The sequence below is a fragment of the Apium graveolens genome, unplaced genomic scaffold, assembly GCF_009905375.1.
Source record: "Apium graveolens cultivar Ventura unplaced genomic scaffold, ASM990537v1 ctg2882, whole genome shotgun sequence".
In the NCBI taxonomy this organism is placed as follows: Eukaryota; Viridiplantae; Streptophyta; class Magnoliopsida; order Apiales; family Apiaceae; genus Apium; species Apium graveolens.
In genome coordinates, this window is record NW_027417832.1 from 6,290 (window position 1) to 26,761 (window position 20,472).

The following is a 20,472-nucleotide window of genomic DNA, read 5'->3' on the forward strand; positions in this document are numbered from 1 at the left end:
GATGGAGTGATTAGTGTGTGCATTAAGCTAAATAACAGACAAAGAGTAAAGTCTGATTCACTTCAGTACATCTTAGAAATAAGGCATAACTAAAATTTTGCTAAAGAGCTGTCATTGTCCTGAAACCTACTGATGAATGAGTTCATGCTTGAGTCCACCTCAACTGTTTTGTGCTAATTTTATGCATCTTTTGAAATTCTATTTTACAGTGGCTTCTCAGTGTAAGTGAGTCACGACTGTTTATCAGAATTTATGCTATTATCAGAGTATTTCTCCAGTAATCATAGAGTGTGAAAAGTCACCAAGAAAATATTTTGCTTTTCTAATGCATATTTACTTAATACCTGCAATGCACTTGGGTCGTCCCTTCCACATTTTTACTCTAGATCTCAAAGGAGTACCTGATTTTATTCTTTGATCTTTTTGCTTTTTCTTTTGATAAGTGAGGTTTATCAGCACTTAGTACATTCAGCAGTTTTACTAGTATCAGAACTTAACAGATGAGTAGCATTATTCTAATTTGTGACTTAGTAATAAGATATACAAAGTAAACTTAACTAAGCTCAATTATCAGAATTTGCTAGTGTCATAAGATTTCCACTGAAATAATTACTTCTTACATGGAATCATTTGTTTATTGAAGACTACTAGGTCAGTATCTAGCACAGTTATCCTCATAGGATTGAATAATTACTTAAACAGACATATCACTTATCAGAGTTGAGAAATATATATCAGACAACAGTCAGTACTTAAAAACATTTATCAATTAAGCACAGAATACACAATGAGATTAATTCTGTAAATACTGAGCATAAAGTATGATAACACATAACAAGACTAAGCAGATTTAGAGAAAGAACCTGAAACCATTCCAAGTTCATTTACCAATTTTGTAAAAGTAGCTTCACACAGTGGTTTTGTGAAGATATCTGCCAGTTGTTGATCTGTGGGAACAAAATACAATTCCACTGTACCTTCATCCACATGTTCCCTGATGAAGTGGTACCTGATGCTGATGTACTTTGTCATTGAGTGTTGAACTGGATTACCTGTCATAGCAATAGCACTTTGATTATCACAGTAAATAGGGATTTTGAAATATGTTAACCCATAATCCAGTAACTGATTCTTCATCCAAAGAATCTGTGCACAACAGCTTCCTGCAGCAATATACTCTGCTTCTGCAGTTGATGTGGAAATTGTAGAGACATTCATTTGAAGTACATGTTCTAGTTCTGACACCTGCATCAGGATTTCCAATTATCAAATCAGGTGTATGTGATTTTGTCCACTTTCTTGCAGATGGAAGGTTTTCTCTAGAACTGGATGCTCCCCCATGATCCATGCTATCTTTATTTTCATTTTCTGATGCTCCCCCTGAAACTATGCTCTCTGAGTTGGATTCTTCAGTATTTAGATTTTCAGCACTATCAGAACTTGGCTTATCAGAACTTGACGAATCAGAACTTGAAGAGCCAGATGCATGTTCTGATGTTTCTTGAGATGTGGTAGGATCTTGAGTATGCTCCCCCCGCATAGGTGCATCTTCCTTTGACGTAGTCATCACAGTTTCAATAACATCAGAGTTTAATCCATTAGAGTTTACAGTATCAGGACTTAGACTGTCAGGATTTTCAGTATCAGAATTTGAGTCTTCATTTTCAAATCTCAGCTGATCATGGTCGATGAAATCTTCAAGACCAGTAATCTTCTTGTCATCAAAAGAGACATTGATAGATTCCATGACCACTTTTGTTCTTAAATTATAGACTCTGAAGGCTTTTGTGGAAAGTGAATATCCAACAAAGATTCCTTCATCAGCTTTTAGATCAAACTTTGATAGCTGTTCAGGATGAGTCTTGAGAACAAAACACTTGCATCCAAATACATGAAAATATTTCAGATTTGGCTTCTTTTTCTTCACCATCTCATATGGTGTTTTTCCATGCTTGTTAATGAGTGTTGCATTTTGAGTAAAACAAGCAGTCTGCACAGCTTCAGCCCAGAAATAGGTTGGAAGCTTTGCTTCTTCAAGCATTGTACGTGCAGCTTCAATGAGAGTTCTATTCTTCCTTTCAACAACTCCATTTTGCTGTGGAGTTCCAGGAGCCGAAAATTCCTGCTTTATTCCATGGCTTTTGCAGAACTCTTTCATTATCAAATTCTTGAACTCAATGCCATTATCACTCCTTAAAATTTTCACAGAATCTTTGACCATTTTATCCAGCTGTTTGACATGATCAATCAAGATAGATGCAGTTTCACTTTTTGTGTGCAAGAAATACACCCATGTGTATCTGGTGAACTCATCCACTATGACCAACGCATACTTCTTCTTTGCAATAGACATGACATTTACTGGACCAAATAGATCAACATGTATTAGATGATAAGGCTCAAGAATTGATGATTCAGTCTTGCTCTTGAATGAAGATTTTCTTTGTTTGGCTTTCTGACATGAATCACAAAGACCATCAGGAGCAAATACTGTGTTTGACAATCCTCTCACAAGATCTTTCTTGACCAGTTCATTTATATTATTGAAATTTAAATGAGAGAGTTTCTTATGCCAATTCCAGCTTTCTTCAATTGATGCTCTACTCATCAGACAGATTGCAGAACCATCGGTACTTGTTGAAAGCTTAGCTTCATAAATGTTACCACGTCTGTATCCTTTCAGAACAACTTTGCCTTTAGATTTACTCACAATTTCACAGTGTTCTTCAAAGAAATCAACATGATAACCTCTGTCACAGATTTGACTTATACTCAGTAGGTTGTGTTTAAGTCCTGAGACCAGAGCTACTTGTTTAATTATGACATTTCCAAGATTGATATTGCCATATCCCAATGTTTTTCCAATATTGCCATCTCCATAAGAAACACTTGGGCCAGCTTTCTCCACAAAGTCTGATAGCAGGGCCTTATTTCCAGTCATATATCCTGAACATCCACTGTCCAGAACTAGAATATTTTTCCTGTTGCCCTGCAATCACAAAGACCACTAATTATTAGTTTTAAGGACCCAGACTTGCTTGGATCCTTTGGCCTTATTAAGTTTGTTAACATTTGCAGCGTATTTAGCATCAGAGTTTATGTTAATATTTTTCTTATCAAAACTTACACTATCAGACTTTGAATCAGAATTTACACTAGAAGGAACAATGGAAACTTTCTTCAAAGAAGGTTTTATTTGATAATAATCATAGTACAAACTATGATATTCCTTACAAGTATAAATGGAATGCCATAAACTACCACAATGAAAACAAGGATTTTATGGTTTGTATCTAACAGACTGACTCTTAACTCCTGATTTTGAAGGTAAGGAGTTAATATTCTTATTCTTCCTGCAAAAAGAAGCCAGATGGTTAGAACTTCCACAGTTATGACATGTTTTCCTAGGAGCATCAGGAACAGGTTTATAATCATTGCTTTTATTCACACCTTCCTTTCCATTCCTATTTTTCCTAGGTGATTTTACCTTGTTTGCATTCTTAACATCTTTCAGCTTATGTTTAAGCTGCTTCTTCGTCATTAAGCCTATGTTTACTTCAGCTGTCTTTTCCTGTTTTAGTTTGTCAGAAGTTAATTCCTCTTTAACTTCTGATTTCTCATTTTTAGACTTAACAGTTACAAACTTAACAGGTTTAAACTTTGGCTTTTGCTTAACAACAGGCTTAATTTCTTCAGTTCCTTTATCATTCTTATCTTCTCCATAACCTAAGCCCTCTTTCCAGTTTCCACTACTTAGCAAATTTTGAGTTGTTTTGTCAGAGTTAGTCCAAGTCCTGATAATCTCTCTTTCCTTTTCTAACTCAGTTTTTAGAGATTCATTTAATTTTAGCACTTCATTCCTAACATAAAAAACATCATCTCTATCCTTCTGAGTTTGATGGAACATGACTAACTCTTTTTCTAAGAAATCATTCCTTTTCTTAAATGCAAGATTTTCAGAAGTTAATCTTTCACATGTTAAAGTTTGATCTCTATAGCTAACAAACATGGTTTTAAGATATCTTCTCAACTCATTAATATCACCAGTATGAAAAGCATAAGTAGTCTGAGGTACCTTTGTTTCAGCAGCTTCAGAACTGCTCTCAGCACTTTCTTTATCAGCATTTGCCATCAATGCATAGTTCTCCTCACTTTCAGAGTCTGAGGTGTCTGTCCAGCTTTTCTGCTTTGTGACAAGAGCCTTGCCTTTGTCACCCTTTACCTTCTTGCAGTCAGGAGATATGTGGCCTTTCTCACCACAGTTATAGCATTTAACATTGGTATAATCTCCTCTGTCAGACTTTCCTCCTCTGCCTTCAGATCTTCTGAAATTCTTCTTATCAGAACTTATGCCTTTCCTGGAAAATTTCTTTCCCTTCCTGAACTTCCTGTATGCAATCTTTGTGATTCCTTTCACCATAAGAGCACACAACTTCATCATCTCCTCATCAGCATCAGTCTCAGGCAAGCTTTCAGAATCTGAGTCATCATCACTCTCAGAACTTGATGACTCAGTATCAGACTTTATGAAAAGAGCTTTACCCTTGTCTTTCTTTGAGGAAGCTGCTTTGGGGAATTCTTCTTCAGCCTTAAGAGCAACTGTCCTTGACTTTCCTCCTTTCCTCTTGCTTCTTTGTTCCATCTCCAGCTCATGAGTCTTGAGCATTCCATAGATTTCGTCAAGAGTTGTTTCATCAAGATTGTAGTTGTCTCTTATTGTCGTTGCCTTCAAATCCCAGCATTCAGGAAGAGCTAACAGGAACTTAAGGTTTGAATCTTCAAGATCATACTCTTTATCAACCAATGACAAATCATTCAAAAGTTTGACAAATCTATCATATAAATCATTCAATGACTCATTAGCCTTTGAGTCAAAGTGTTCATACTCTTGAGTGAGTATTGTCTTCCTGTTCTTCTTAATTGTGTCAGTTTCCTGGCACCTTGTTTCCAGAGCATCCCATATCTCCTTAGCAGTCTTGCAGTTGATTACCCTGTTTGACATTACATTATCAATGGCACTATGCAGTAAGTGTCGTACCTTAGCATCCTTAGCAATTGATGCTATGTCCTCAGCAGTATAATCACTCTTCTCCTTTGGTACGGTCTTTGCTGCTTCAACTGCAACTGCAACAGCGAGTTTGGTTGGTTTGTGAGGGCCTTCCTTGATTCTATCAAGGTATTCTGGATCTGTTGCTTCCAGGAACATGGTCATCCTTACCTTCCATATGGGATATTCAGATGGTCTCAGTATGGGGACTCTGATGGTCTCATACCGACTCTGAATTTGTGTCTTTGGTGGTTCCTCAGTTGTGGTAGGCTTAGTTGGAGTTTCTGTGTCCGATATGATTGTGTTTGGATCTTTAACTGTATGTATGTTAACAGATAGGCTCTGATACCAATTGTTAGGTCACACACACACTGTAGAGGGGGTGAATACAGTGTATAGTACACTCAAATCGAACTTTAAGAACTTAAGTAATAGAAAACAAACTTTATTGAAACAATAAACTCTGTTACAGTATGGAACTGTTACCTCTCAGTGATGAACAAATATCACGAGAGCTGCTAGGGTTACAATAAATAATCTTTTCTAATAATGATAACACTTATAGTGTAAACCCTATGTATGTGTTTATATACTACACAGTTACAAGATAATCGCTAATTGATATGGAATATAATTCTGCTTCCTAAAATATATCAATCAGATATCTTTTCTTCCAAGTATTCCATTCTTCACGGAATTCCTTCTTCATGCATATCTCTTCTTATGTTTATCTCAATCTTCTTTCCTTTAATCAGCTACTGTCCTTATTTGATTATCCTTCAGCACTTAAGTTCTGATATCTATCTTCTGATGATTATCTCCTGATAACATACATACTGATATCCTTAAGTCCTGACTTCCAGTATAAGTACTGATCAACAGTTAAGTACTGATTTATCCTGTTCAATAAGATCTGAAAGCTAAACATAAAACATATTAGCCATGACATTATCAAATATATCTAACATAATATATTTACGTAAATATTTTTAATTTATTTATATTTTTTTTTCGAAAGTTTGAAATTGGGTTAAATGGATTTATATTAAAAGTTATACATCTAGATTTCGTTTTATAGTAAAATAATATAATAAATGAGATAAATATAGTATATAATTATATTTTAGCAGGTGGAACCCACCCGTGTGACGATGTATATATACACATTTAATTTTATAATATATTTTTGAAGTTTTGTAATTTTGAAATTAATAAAGTTTATAGATTTTTATTTTTTTCTTAGTATCATTGGTATACTATATACAATTGTTTTTCCGTTTATTTTAGTAAAATTAATTAATTTAAACTTATATACAACTATATTTTTTAAAATATTAACTTCAATATTAACATGCTTATGTATTGATTATCATTAACTAAGCGCGGTAAAATTTATTTTTACATGTTTTTGTTTAATTTTATTGAAAATCCCCTTAAATTAGGTTTTATAAACATGTCTGGTGATTATTATTTTACCGAGTGTGATAAAATTTATTTTTATATGTTTATAATTATTATTTTCTCTTATTTATATATTTTTAAATTATATTATATAACATATATCTTTTTAAATTTTTTTACAACTATATTTTTGCAAAAAATCAATTTCAATAAATTCAAATATCTGTTTTTTGTATAATTTTATATTATATTTATTAATTTATTTTATATTTTTTAGGTAAAGAATACTTGTGTAGTGAAATTTGTAATTAAAATTATAATATTTTAACTTAAACTAATTGTTCTTTATTGTCCATACTTATGTATTATAAATATATTAGAAATAATTAAAAAAATATTTTTTACCTTACATGCCTTGAAAATAGGGGTGCAAGAGTTTTATATGATTTTAATATTTATGTGAAATGACACTCTTAGTAATAACGACCAAACCACATGAAAGTATCATATTAACTGCTTTACACAAATTATATATAAGATATAATTATTTAAGACCGCCACTTTAACCATGGCAGTCAAACAATTTGTTATACTTGCTTTTTCTATCTCTAGCATTACTTCAGTTAACCAACATTTTTTTACCTCTATCATTACTTGGGTAGCACTCCATGAAGTATTATCGTGGAGAACCATTATTTAAAAAATATAAAATATATAATTTATTTTATTTTTCATAATATATAGTTAAAAATTTTAATTATCAAGTTAAAAATCGAAGTTACAAAATTTTTTATTTAAAAAATCATTAAAAAAGTTTAAATTGGTTTTATAGCAGAATCACATAATCACACTTATTAAAAATTATTTCACTGTAGAATCAAATTTAAAATCAAGTAATTTTATCAAATTTTAATTGTTAAATTTTTTATTATATTTATATTCTAGATTAGCATCGAATTTTATATTTTTTAAAATAAAAATTTACAATTTATGATAAGATTTTATGATAAAAACAATGGCTCTGCACGGTTCTCCATATAAAATGGTTCTCCACGGAGTAAAGGTCAACATTAACTAACTTTTAAATATCTAATTTAACCGATGTAAACCCGTTGATTGATCTTATTGAAAAACTGAAATATACTAAAATCAGATGCCGGGTACAACAAATTCATTGTCAAAATATCAATTGGAGATGCACAAAAGGCCCACCGAGTCGGATTTTGACCGGGCCTTAAAAAAACCGGGCTTTAACTGAGCCGGACTTTTCGGGCTTTGACTTTCACCGGACCGGGCCGGGCTTTCCAAAAATGTTAGAGCCCGTTTGGGCCCTTGAGGCGGGCCTAACCGGACTTTTTTTCAAATCAGATCGGACCGAGCTTTTTTCAGATCGGATCAGACCGGACTTTTTTCTAGGTTTAAATCGGATCAAGTATTATTAGAGATTCCGAAGAATATATGTGTTAGCAACTAGATCATCGTAAAAATGTATTAGTTTACATGAAATACTTTATGAAAACATTACTTCGTTGAAAACATTTAAGTTCGGTAAAAAATAAACATGTTTATAGAATAATATGTTTTATCATTATTATGATAACAATGATATCCAAATATATATAATATACTTATTATATCTTATTTCATTATTTATGCAACGAAGTTTATAAATAATATTATTAATCACAAATATGTAAATTTATACGTGTTTAAAGTATAATTTATATTTATAATAAATGCAAATTTATAAATATATAAGAAAATATATTAGAATAATCAAATTATAACCGGGGGTTTTCGAGTTTTTAATCGGGCCGGGCAGGGCCGAAGCCTGGGCTTTTAACCGGGCCGGACCGGGCTTTGCCTAAAAATATAGGGCCTGTCGAAGTCCGAAACCCGGGCCGGAACCGGGCCGGGCTTTCACCGGATCGGGACGAACAAGATTTTTAGGCCCGGGTTTTTTGTGCATCTCTAGTATCAATACATGAACAAGTACCATACGGACTTCAGTACTTCACTTTTTGATGTTGGTACGGCTGTGGTATATATAACACCCTGTACAGATGATACATGTGTACATTCTTCATGCTTTGAAATGTTTTACGGCATTCTTCTTGTTTCAGCATTCTTCTTGCTTCATATCGAAATACAAATGTTATACTGGCTGTGTGAAAAACATCACATGCAAATGAATGACTAAAACGTACCTAAAACAGCTAATATTAATATGATGCCATATCATAAAAGATTCGGAGGAACTTCAAATCACAGCTTTGGGTTGGATTTGCTCAAAGTCGAAAAGCTCAAACATCAAGCGCCTTACATCTGGTTTCCCATATACAGTGTATGACAGACCGTGGATTGCTTGCTGGACAGCAGTTGTGGCTGGATTTCTTAGTCTGCGGTTGTGCTCATACTGGTCTTGGACCTCATTGCTATATATGATAAAGCGATGTAGATGCTTTTCTCTCAAATACCTCCCGCAGAATTTGTTCATCAGGAGGCGCCGATGCTTCTCTTGTAACCATCTCCCTGGAGCATCTAGATGCTTCATAAGCAACCTCTCAGCCATAACAAGATCCTGCAAAGAAAAAGCAGACATTAAAGTTTATTTTACGAGTCACATGGTTTAAATTACTTTGCTAAGAAACAGCGCATGCACAGGAATCCTTACCTGGATTTTTTGGCCAACATATTCAAGTCGCTCAAAGCAAAAGCGAGGATGATCAAACTTGTGCATTGATGGGTGTAAGAAAGCCAGCTGCAGATATATGGAGGGAAATGAAAATACGGAAGGATAATTAGATTAGGCAGAGACCAGATAAATTTCTGATACAAGACATATATATTCATCACGAATCATCACGAATTATGTGTTGGTGTCTAAAATAATTTAAATTTGAAAATTTGAAGGAGTTCAGGAGATCAAGCTGTCGAGCAAGAAGTTAACATAGTGAATAAAACAAATCTCAACTTGCAAAGACATACACAGCATGCACTAAGATGCTACCACATTCCATAATTTATGAGTTTGAAAGAGTTCAGGAGAGCAAGCTGTCGAGTAAGAAGTTAACATAGTAAAAATACAAATCTATACAAATCTTAGCTTCCAAAGATATACACAGCATGCACTCAGACATTACCATATACCAGAACTAGCTTATAGAGCAAGTAAAACAGCTTATATGAAACTAGCTTATATGGTGATAACCAATTATACCTCAATATGAAAATTCAGAGGCCGTCATATTTTTATTTGTGCATTTGGCTTTTTATATTGGGATATCACACCATATGGGGACAACCCACTTTGAAAAATCACTTATCTTCCAAATGCATGAGTAAATAATTTTTTTTAATGTCGCACACCAGAGACATATGTAACCTCTAATCTTTCACGCATCTCTGACATGCTATCTATTGAAATATGATTCAACATGTGTAAGATGTGCAACTACTGTTGCAATTTAGGCCATAATTTTTTATGTCCTCATTTGGACCATCCTACTGAGATTTTGTAGTTTTGGGCATTTTCTGCTGAAAAAGATGCATAAACCTACAATTGCAATTTCATAAAACCAATGAGTTGACAGCTACATATATCCTTTTATTCACCTCCATTCCATACCATCATATCCAACTTCATCATTTGATACAACTGAGGATATTATTACATTATGTAGAATTGATTAGTCATAGATTGCATAGGATAACTACATCGACTTTTCCATGTTTGCTATTTCCAAATCAATAACCATAGTTTCCTCACATGTAATTAACGTTACTACTTACTACTAATATAACTCTACATGATATTTGCACAAATTCTATTCCTAGAAAAGGAAATCAAAAAATATAACAAAGAAGACCGAGGAGAGGGACAGATACCTGTAATCCAAGTCCAAGTTCAATGTTTCTGGCTTCAGTAATTTCTGGAATTTTATCCTTTATTGCAAGAGGATAACCCAGTTTTTCCATGACATGGGGTCGACTATCATAATCCCATATATTTCCTCGGAATCTATGCATTCCTGGGGGAACACATGCTCGGAAGAGCCTTGGGTGTGCAAATAGAGCATCTTCAGGAGGCTGTGCACAATGTAAAAAAAGAAGCATGTAAGGTGAATGCATAAATTTACTTTCACTTTACTTGAATGCAGAGCTCAAACTTTAGTTTTAGGTGAAAAAGTAACATGTACTCTATGGTCACTACTGCAGATTGCATATAGATGTTTATAGTTTAGGATAAATATGGTGGCGGGCAGTAGATATGGTAGTAGAATATTATATACATAGCGTCAAAATGTATCAGGGTAGAGAGTGTGCGAGGGAAAGGCATTAGGCAACTATCACTTCTGCCAGTAATATTCCCATGCACAATTTAAATAGATTAGATTTTTTGAATGATCCAGTATAATACCGGACAAGGCTCAAGCGCATAATATCTCTCCCATGTGCAGATTTGTTATAAGCCAAATACTACACAGCATTATTATAATTTTAGATATTATGTTAATCTTATAGAACATTAACAAAAATCTTGTGTAAGACATAGATTCCAGTGACTGCATTTTTGCTTTATAATTAAGATGGGTACTGCTGGCTACTGCTGGCTACTGGCTACCAGCTACTGGTCATCTCCATGGTGATTTTAATGGATACTAGACTGACTCTGGGATAAAAGAAGATGAGGTTGTGTGTATAAGTGCCCCATAATAAAACAAAAAAAAAAGTAATAGAGCTTGCCTTGTATGCAGCAACATCTTGCCAACTGATCTTTCTTTCTTCAAATTCTACAGAGACATGGTCCACATCTTCGAGCTGTCTCCTTAATTTAGGCTGACACTCTTCATCTTCAGGGTCCATTCCAAAAACTTCAAATAGAACTCGGTAAACTTCTGGCATGCCAAAACACAGATAAATAGCCCCAAACAAGGCCCAGAATACAGATCTGTCCAGAAAAAAAAGCTACATATTCAGTGACATGCCAACTCATATTTCCAGCAAAAATGGAAAACAATGCTCAAAATACAGATCTGTCTCAAAGAATGCAGCTTTGTACTTTTAGTGCCATGTCAAATTATTTTTTTCAGCTATGATGATGTCAGTTTATGGTATTACCAACATCAGGCTTATAGTTTATCAGATCCAAGTATCCAACACTATGCTGTCACATAAAAAAGATATCAGCCTGAACATAAAACTGCAACTGTGCAATGCTTGGTTCAAGTCTAAAGAAAGTATAACTTGCATGCCTTTCAGTAACGCGCCTATGTACTCAAAAGCTTAATATGTAAACTAGACCCGGCAATTTTGGACACGACACGACATACACGACACGAAACGATAAGAAAATTTAGTGTTTGTGCTTGCTTTTTTTAGTACACAACACGAAATACACAAACACGAAAGTACAAGACCGAGATTTAGTGTAGGTTTTGTGTTTTCCCTTCAAGTACATGACCCGACACGAAGTATACGACATAAATAAATATTATAATTAAATATTAATATTTATAATGAATATATGTATATTTATAATAGATATATGCATATTTATTTTTAAAATAATTACCTAATTTTATAATATGTATATAAATGTGATCTAAATATATATTTTTAATATATTTCGTAAAAATTTTACCTAAAAAACTTATATATATTTTTTTATTTATTTTGATTAATATTAATATTCAATTTGACACGAAAACACGACATACACGACACGAAACGATAAGAAAATTTAGTGTTTGTGCTTGTTTTTTTTAGTACACAACACGAAATACACAAACACGAAATTACATGACCGAGATTTAGTGTATGTTTTGTGTTTCCCTTCAAGTACATGACCCGACACGAAGTATATGACATAAATAAATATTATAATTAAATATTAATATTTATAATGAATATATGTATATTTATAATAGATATATGCATATTTATTTTTAAAATAATTACCTAATTTTATAATATGTATATAAATGTGATCTAAATATATATTTTTAATATATTTCGTAAAATTTTTACCTCAAAAACTTATATTTTTTTATTTTTTTATTTTGATTAATATTAATATTCAATTTGACACGAAAAACACGACACGAAACAGAAGTACACGAACACGAACACGAACACGAACACGAAAGTACACGAACCCTAAACATGTCGGTTTTGTGTTTGACCTCAAGTACACGAAACACGAAAATACACAACATAAAAGTATACGACACGAACGAATTCTAGGTCTAATATAAAGACTAAACACTAAAGATAACCGGAATAGAGAAGAATAAATATTATACAATCCAAAGATAATAATGATAATCAATGTTTTGGGCTTGTGCCACTATAAAGCTGATACACCCAAGTGTATGCTCGCAGTTCATAGCACATGTGGTAATACCGTAATAGTCAAAGCCACACAACAAAATTTTCTTCAACCATGAATTGTCCCCTCTCTGTCATTTGGTTGTTCAGATTCTTCCGGAATAGGGCTGCTTCATAACAACCCTAATGTTCCATAGTCTTTGAGCTGAAATTTTGTGTACCTATTGATGTTATGCTCCTATAAGTTACATGATGACCTACGAGTACATGTACATCATTTCAACCCAGGTTCTCTTAATTCCAAGTGTAACACATACACTAAGTTCACAAGCAGACTTCTATTGGTTACATATGTTTACAAAAACGAACTCTATAGGCTTTCAAAACAACAAATAAACTACAACCAGAATGAAATGATACTGGATGATAGTGAAAGCTTAGGATCTCCTAGCATTCAATGTAATTCTCAAGAACAAACTGATCACTATCTCTATTCGTTTATCCACATATATTCTAATCAAAAACATTCATCTGCAAATGAAAAAAGTGACAGCTGTATGCTACCTGGACTAAATACATAAGCTTTCACAAGTCCTATTAAATAAACAAGAATGAAGAAGATAACATTGATTAATTACAATGTAACTACATACTGTAATGCTCCATGATTATGTATGCAAAAGCTAATTTACAATCTAAAATGTGATACTATGTGGGCCATTTTGCAGCATTACCATGTCAACATAAGATTCGTGAAATCGATTATACTTCATGAATAGACAGTTAAACTGTAGCAATACACACGTACCCATCAGATTCTTAGGCATTATTTCTTAATGAAGTGATTATATAAAACGAACTGTAAGAACTAATCATTTGTTAAAGGTAAACGCACAGGCTAGACTGCTTCTTAATGTGCATACGTGTCTTGTTCTCATTAAACACATGATAATTATATGCCATGTTTGCAATGTAATTCTCCATCCCTATTTTATGAATTTCTACAAACCAAGGTTGTCCCATCAGTCCATTACAGGCTGCACAGCATAAGGCAATGATGGGTACATGTTATACTTTATTAAGACGAGATCAATGGAAAACGGTCGCCTTTTCCAGCTAAAAGACTACCGGATTATATGTTAAAACACATTAGTAGTTACTCTTACTATTGCCCTTACTTTTCGATTTTATGTTTAGTCATTTGCACTTATATTTTACTTTTCTGTTGGCCTCCAAATAAGCAGCCTATGGGCTCACAAGTCACAGCCGACTCCCCCAAAAATAAGAGTAGGTAATCACAATTAAGAAACTATCTTGAATATCACCACAGCTAACATGAGATGCTTCATAAACATAACCGAATCAAAATTTTAAACCGAAGAAACTTTAAACTTACTTCACTGGTGGCTCACGATCTTTCCTGACTAGCCTATCCATATTATCGAATGGAAACACCAAATTCTGCAAGCTAGCAGCTTTAATCCATTTAGGAAGATATCTCTTTCCAATCAAAGCATACACTCGTTCCCTCATCGGACCAGGCGACTCCCTAGGATATCTCTGCAAGAAAAACTCAGCCAAACCCAATTCAAGCACATACTCCCCTAAAAACGACAACCTAGAATGTGCAGACCTTACATGCCGTGCATTAGTCCTTTCACAATGTGGATGCTGAAAAGCCAAATACAACAATGTATCAAATTGCTTTGCAGGATTATCATCCCCATACGTGTCAGACGGCTCTAAAGGATACCCAAGTGCTTGTTTAGCCTCAAGCAAGTACTCATCAATCCAAGTCCTATCGACATTATTTAATCGCGAAGAGGGCAAACAAGAACTCAACAAAGGGAATGACTTGAGTGACAATTGAGGGCTGTTAAGGAACCTTTCAGCTAATTTCTTGTCATCAAGTGGAGGTCTAAGTATAAATCTCTTAGGGGGCATCTTTCTTTTAGGAGAAACAATCTTTTTACGCTCCGCGAGTTCTTTGAGAAGCCTCTGAGGGCTATTTAGGGGGAGTTCTTGAGGGTTTGCTATAACTGCAAAAAGACTAAATTTTGATGAAGAGGGGTTGATAAAGTTAACATTTTTAAGGTGGGTTTGGTATGGAAAAGGTGAAAAAGAGGATGAAAATGAGAAATCATGTGTTTGATGGTTTGAAAGAGGCTTAAATGGTGAAGAAAGCTCCATTGAAGTAGCCCAAGATTTACAAGAAATGGAGATTATGTATATTAATAAACTATTTAAGCACACAAGAAATCAACATGGAGATTGAAACGAAAGAGCAATTTAAAATTGGAGCTGAGGGGTTCTTGAGGGTTTTGCAGTGGATAACATGAGGTTTAGCAAGAGAATCTGCTGAAGACTGATGATGATGATAACAGTAAATAATTGAGAGTTGGGCCATATTGTGATGGACATTTTTTATTATTTGAACTACTTGATTGGGCCGAAGACTTTTTACTGCTAGTGCTAAAGTCCAAGTTAAAACCCGGGGGACTTAATTATGGTTGTTCTTTTTTTAAAAAAAATCAAATTATTTTTTGCAATTGATTGCATAAATTTACAGGTAATGGGTAAATGAAGATGCGTTGGTTGGTTCATAGAATAGGAATGCACCTTCGTTAGATATATTTGGAGTAATTTTCAACATATAGTGATTAGTGAGGAGAAAGGACCGGGAGGACTACTGCACTACCAAAATTTATTAACTGAAAATTTGTATGTTGATATTAAAATTTATTTAGTAGTTCTCATCATATTTCTATCCATGTGCATATATATTGTTATGTATTTATAATTATTCATATTGTAAAACATTAATTCTCTGCTATATGAAGTGAATATAAAGTGAATATTATGATAATCCGGGTCAAATTCCAAGCCTTTTTCGAAAATCGGGTCAAAGTCCCGATTCCGAGTCCGAAATAAGTTGAAGCATATTGTCCCGAGTGCAGCCAACTTGGATTACGATAAACCCACCACACAGGCCCCCAAAAGATCATGATTTGTTGGTGCACATAATACTTTGCCTTATTAACTAAATAGAAGTCTCAAATATCCTCGATGTGAAACTGGGGTGTTACAAATATATTGTTGGATCAATGAATTCTTGATCTCGTGATATCAGCTCTCTTTACGAGATTTTGATAATTCTCAGATTATGAACAAAATGAATGTGCAGACTGTGTTTAGTCATGAAAACAAAATACTTGGGCTTATTGAAAATGCTCTTCAAAGAGAATAAGATATCAAAGTTCATGCGGCTGAAAGATACATCAAATACCAAACACTTTCCTGGTAAATATTCCTTTGCCCCCAAAAGTCGATTATTGAATCCAAGCCGAGTATAAACACCAGAATGAGAAAACTAGGGTGACTGATAATCTATTTGCCCATGCTACGAACCTCTTCCACTTGCATTCTGGAACAATATTCCGTTTCTTGAGCCACTAATCAGAATTCCACCTTAGCAGTATCATTGTTTATTTCACCATTATCTCTCTCTGTTCGCAACTGTATCATGTTTTATGTGTATGTAAAGATGCAGCTGGTGCATAGAACTGCAAGGATATACAGCTGTTGAACTCCGGGGTCCGTCCCTACTCAACTTGGTGACACCAGAAATAAGCGATTACAAATACGCACATGACTACGTTCTTCAAACCTTAATGTGGCAGACTGGTAAATGACTCAGATTCCCTTGCAAATTTGGTTCAACGGAGTAATAGCCATCAAAGATGACAATTATTCTTGTGTGTATAATCCTGCACAACTGGAAGATACAATTTACATTATTTTGAATTGAAACTTAAAAACCAACAAATAATTGGTGCAGTGGTTGAGTTATTGTTCCCCTTGCTGAAGGTCAAGAGTTCAACTCGAACTCCAAAAAAAAAAAGAATTGAAACTGAACACTGCGAAGGAGTGTTACTAGCATATATGCTTCTCAAAATTCATAAAGATTACATGCCAGTAAAATTGCTCCCTGTTTTCATCAGGACTTCAGGAGTTGTAGAAGTAAAAACCAGAGTTTAAAATAGTAAAGAAGATCTCAAAACATTGTCTTATCCGCCTATGTCATAGGGCAGCAAGAATAAAATGAGAAGATAAGTAAAATATCACTCTCGTGCCACATAACAAGGTTGATTATAACAGCCATGTATAATGACCTTAATCTTCCAAAGATTTATTTCTAGCTTAAAGGTGTGATACGTCTATAGATTGCTTGAAATGTTTGTCCCCCATTTCGTGAAACCTTTTGCCCTTCCTCGGTTGCCGAGCTCAGTAGATTTACCACTGGATCAGCATCAAGTTCTTCCTGTGTAAGAGCTTCAAACATAGGATGACCGTCCAAACAGGAATTCATCCATTCTCCAAGTTCTTCCACATCAGTTATTGTGTATATAATACCACCTACTCGAAGAGCATACGCATATTCATCTAGCAAGTGAGGACTGATCACACGACGGCGATGATTCTTCTCTTTGAAGTGAGGGTCAGGAAAAAGAAAAAACATCTTTGAGAGCTGGCCTTTCTGAAAGTAGTTCGGTATGTATTTCATGGAATTAGTCCTAACTACTGACACATTTTGATACCGACCAGGGTTGGCCTTTCTTAGTGCTACAATGCGTTCCTTGACATATTCTGTCACCTTGTCTCTGAGTTCCATTCCTATCATCAATGTCTCCGGAAAAAGGGTTGCCAAACTAATTAGAAGTCCTCCGAAACCACAACCAATGTCTGCAAACTCAACCTTTTTTGAATTAATTGAGTCGGATGATAGGCATAGTTGAGGATAGTGAACTGAGTAGTCAACATGAGAAGGAGAAATTGGAACTGGGAAATGGGAATCACTCAATGGGTTGCTGTGGGCTCGAGCTCGAAAGAAACGCTTCCTTGGAAGGTGTGTAGTCTTGCTAAGATATGCTTCATTTTCCAACATTGTGTTTGTTAATCTGCAAAATAACAATTGGTATAATTTCAAGAGAAATGCTAATTATGAAGTGTTGACTGAACCCATAGAGGCTAACAAAATTATGATGCCTGCTATTATTATACAATTAAATTTTGACGTGATCCTCTACTAGTAAAAATGCATGTCATCTACGAAAATCATTTGATATAAAAATCCCAACTATAATATGAAAGTTGATAAAAATATACTAATTCAGAGCAACCATGTTTCAATGGAGAAGCACATACAGAATACCTTTAAAACTGTGTTCACTTACTACAAGGAAAGAGTCGTCCCTATATCATGCATCTGGATAGGTCTCATTTTGAAATTATTGAGTAATCATTATTTAGTACACTAGATGCTCCAAGGGTAAATTTTATTTATTACACAAGATCGATTCTTTAAATGTAAACCTATAACTTTCTGATCCCAGTCCTTTAATTATCACTTGTACACACTACAAGAAGAAATGACACTTAATAGCTCATGCAAATTTTAAAGATACTATTAGCAACAAGAGCTAGTAATATATTAAAAATAAAAGAGAGCAATATTCTAGTGATAAAACCAACACTTCAGCAGATATTGAGATGACATATAACCGTCAAGATTTCTGACGGAGTTTAACTGGACCTATACTGGGCTTATAGTGACAGAATGAGCCAAGTGGGATTAACCAGCATCGCACCGTCATCTATATAATTGCAATTGATTTTCGTTATAGAAATATCAAACACTTTAAACCAGTATTACCAGGTTTACCGTTGGTATGAGGTACAAGAGCTAAAACACAGGAACCGCCTAATCGGACATTTTACAGGTAGGTTTACTCACTCTGCTGTATAAATGTGTTGTCCACTATACCACATTAAGCCTGTTCTAAATGAGTCTCAATATGCATACTTAATAAGTCTGGTTTATTTCGATAGTACACTCATATTTCATCAACTAACTATATATCATTCAATCAAGTCTCATTATCTTGATTCTATTAAACTAAATTTAACTCATAAGAAGATTTACTAGAAACGCTGATTGGCTCGAAGAGACTGATACGATGTACCAGGACCCCGAAGTACCAGAGTAACCAAGTCGGATTAACTTTTAACTCGGACTAATCAAGTCCGACACCCATTCATAGATTAATGCAAGTCATTAAGAGATCAATGCAGTCCTAATTGCAGCCATTAGATAAAATCAGGCTACAAATACATAAGTAGAACCAGCTACAATTATGCATCTCGAGATGATAACAAGTTGAAAAACGAGAATAACAACTATACATACATATGCACGAATTGAGCATAACTTGAAAGGGTTTAATAAATGAGGCATATCATTGACAAATAACATAATTGAGCTGATAAAATTGATTGAATAGATAACAATTAAGATATGTTAATGTGGCAAATAAATTGAGAAAGAAAAGCATGTTAATTTATAAAGATATAAACAAGTAAAATAGCGAGAAGGAGCAATTGGCGAACCTTTCTATTACTTCTCTGCTTTTTCCTCCGGCGGGAATAGAGAACTAGGGTTTGTAATGCTTAATTTATGAATTGACGCTTTGCAAAACATCAACCAGGAAAAACAAATTTATATTTTATATAAAAAAAACAATTCTTTGAAGTATTTTTAACGTTATTTTATTTATTTAGATTTTATCAATTAAAATTTATAAACTTATTGGTTTGAGATTAATTAATCAAAATTTCAATGTACAGCGGACAAATAGCAGACAAATTTATTTGGAATTTCATTTCATTAACAAAATTTTAATTTACATAAAAAAAGTTTGAACAAATGTACAAGATAGTGAGTAACAAACTTTGTAACAATAACTTGTTGAATAACAAATTTTATTTTACAAAAAAACATATTTTGTCAAACTGCAGTCATTACATTATTATTCATGAATAATTGTACTCTCTTAAGAAATTGAATAGCATGCTACATTCTTATTCATGACTAATTTTACTCTCGAATAGCATGTGAAGCCAGAAATATGAATGTGTCAAAAACAAATGGTATAAACATTGTTAATTATTTTTATATACCTGGTCATATTTACACACCTTTATCTCAACTACTTTCATAACCGTCTTACTAATAATAAAAAATTCATTATCAAAATCCATTTAATAGAGAAATTCCCGTAAAATCAACAAGTATGTTTTCCTTCATTATTGACGTAAAAGTTTATCTAACTTCGAATGTATGAGTAAGAAAGTCATTTTTTTAGTCGGAATCCTAACTTTTCATAAAAAAAGCATATAACACATATCTTATCATGTCAAGTTATTTAAAACTTGATTGTTTTTAATAATAAACGGTGTTCATACTAGATCTATCAATTCGTTCGTGTTCTCGAGTATGTTTGACTCTCAAAAATTGTTGCTTATCTCTCTGAAAAGTCAAATTTGTTATGGAGAATCTCGTAAATACCACTAAAATAATCATGTGCTAAAATAAAATAATCTCCAATTGGAACCACGTTAAATCATCGTAAAATGTGATCCTGCAAGTCAATAGATTGGATTCGAGAAACAGAGCCGACCCCGAGGCCAAACTCTTATGCTCTTGAATTGGGGCACCAAAAAAATCAATTTTTTAGGGGCACATTTTTTTAAATACATATAAGGGAGTAAAATAAAATTTTAAAAATATTTGGATAAAAAATAATAATTTAGGGGCACATATTTATTTTAAAAGAGCACCAATTTTTTTCAAAGCA

At 33.7% G+C, this 20,472-nt stretch overlaps 2 protein-coding genes across 3 annotated transcripts; both read right to left on the reverse strand.

The window, feature by feature from the left end:
* Nucleotides 1-8,201: 8,201 nt before the first annotated feature.
* Nucleotides 8,202-15,166, reverse strand: LOC141700753 (ribonuclease III domain-containing protein RNC1, chloroplastic-like). 2 transcript variants are annotated; one of them, XR_012566481.1, is made up of 6 exons: nt 14,175-15,166; nt 11,195-11,399; nt 10,337-10,537; nt 9,123-9,209; nt 8,656-9,029; nt 8,202-8,582 (listed from the first exon to the last, which is right to left on the reverse strand). XR_012566481.1 is itself a non-coding variant. In XM_074504447.1 (5 exons), exons 1-5 carry the CDS (start codon nt 14,966-14,968, stop codon nt 8,709-8,711), a joined length of 1,608 nt encoding a protein of 535 aa, XP_074360548.1. In that variant the 5' UTR covers nt 14,969-15,166; the 3' UTR covers nt 8,202-8,708. The 2 variants fall into 2 exon arrangements, 1 of the variants encoding a protein (XP_074360548.1); XM_074504447.1 differs by having other exon boundaries at nt 8,202-9,029.
* A 1,516-nt stretch (nt 15,167-16,682) lies between these two features.
* LOC141700754 (tRNA (guanine-N(7)-)-methyltransferase) lies at nt 16,683-19,315 on the reverse strand. Its single transcript, XM_074504448.1, has 2 exons — nt 19,226-19,315; nt 16,683-17,736 (listed from the first exon to the last, which is right to left on the reverse strand). The coding sequence occupies exon 2, from the start codon at nt 17,721-17,723 to the stop codon at nt 16,974-16,976; it is 750 nt and encodes a 249-aa protein (XP_074360549.1). The 5' UTR covers nt 17,724-17,736; nt 19,226-19,315; the 3' UTR covers nt 16,683-16,973.
* Between the last annotated feature and the right edge of the window lie 1,157 nt (nt 19,316-20,472).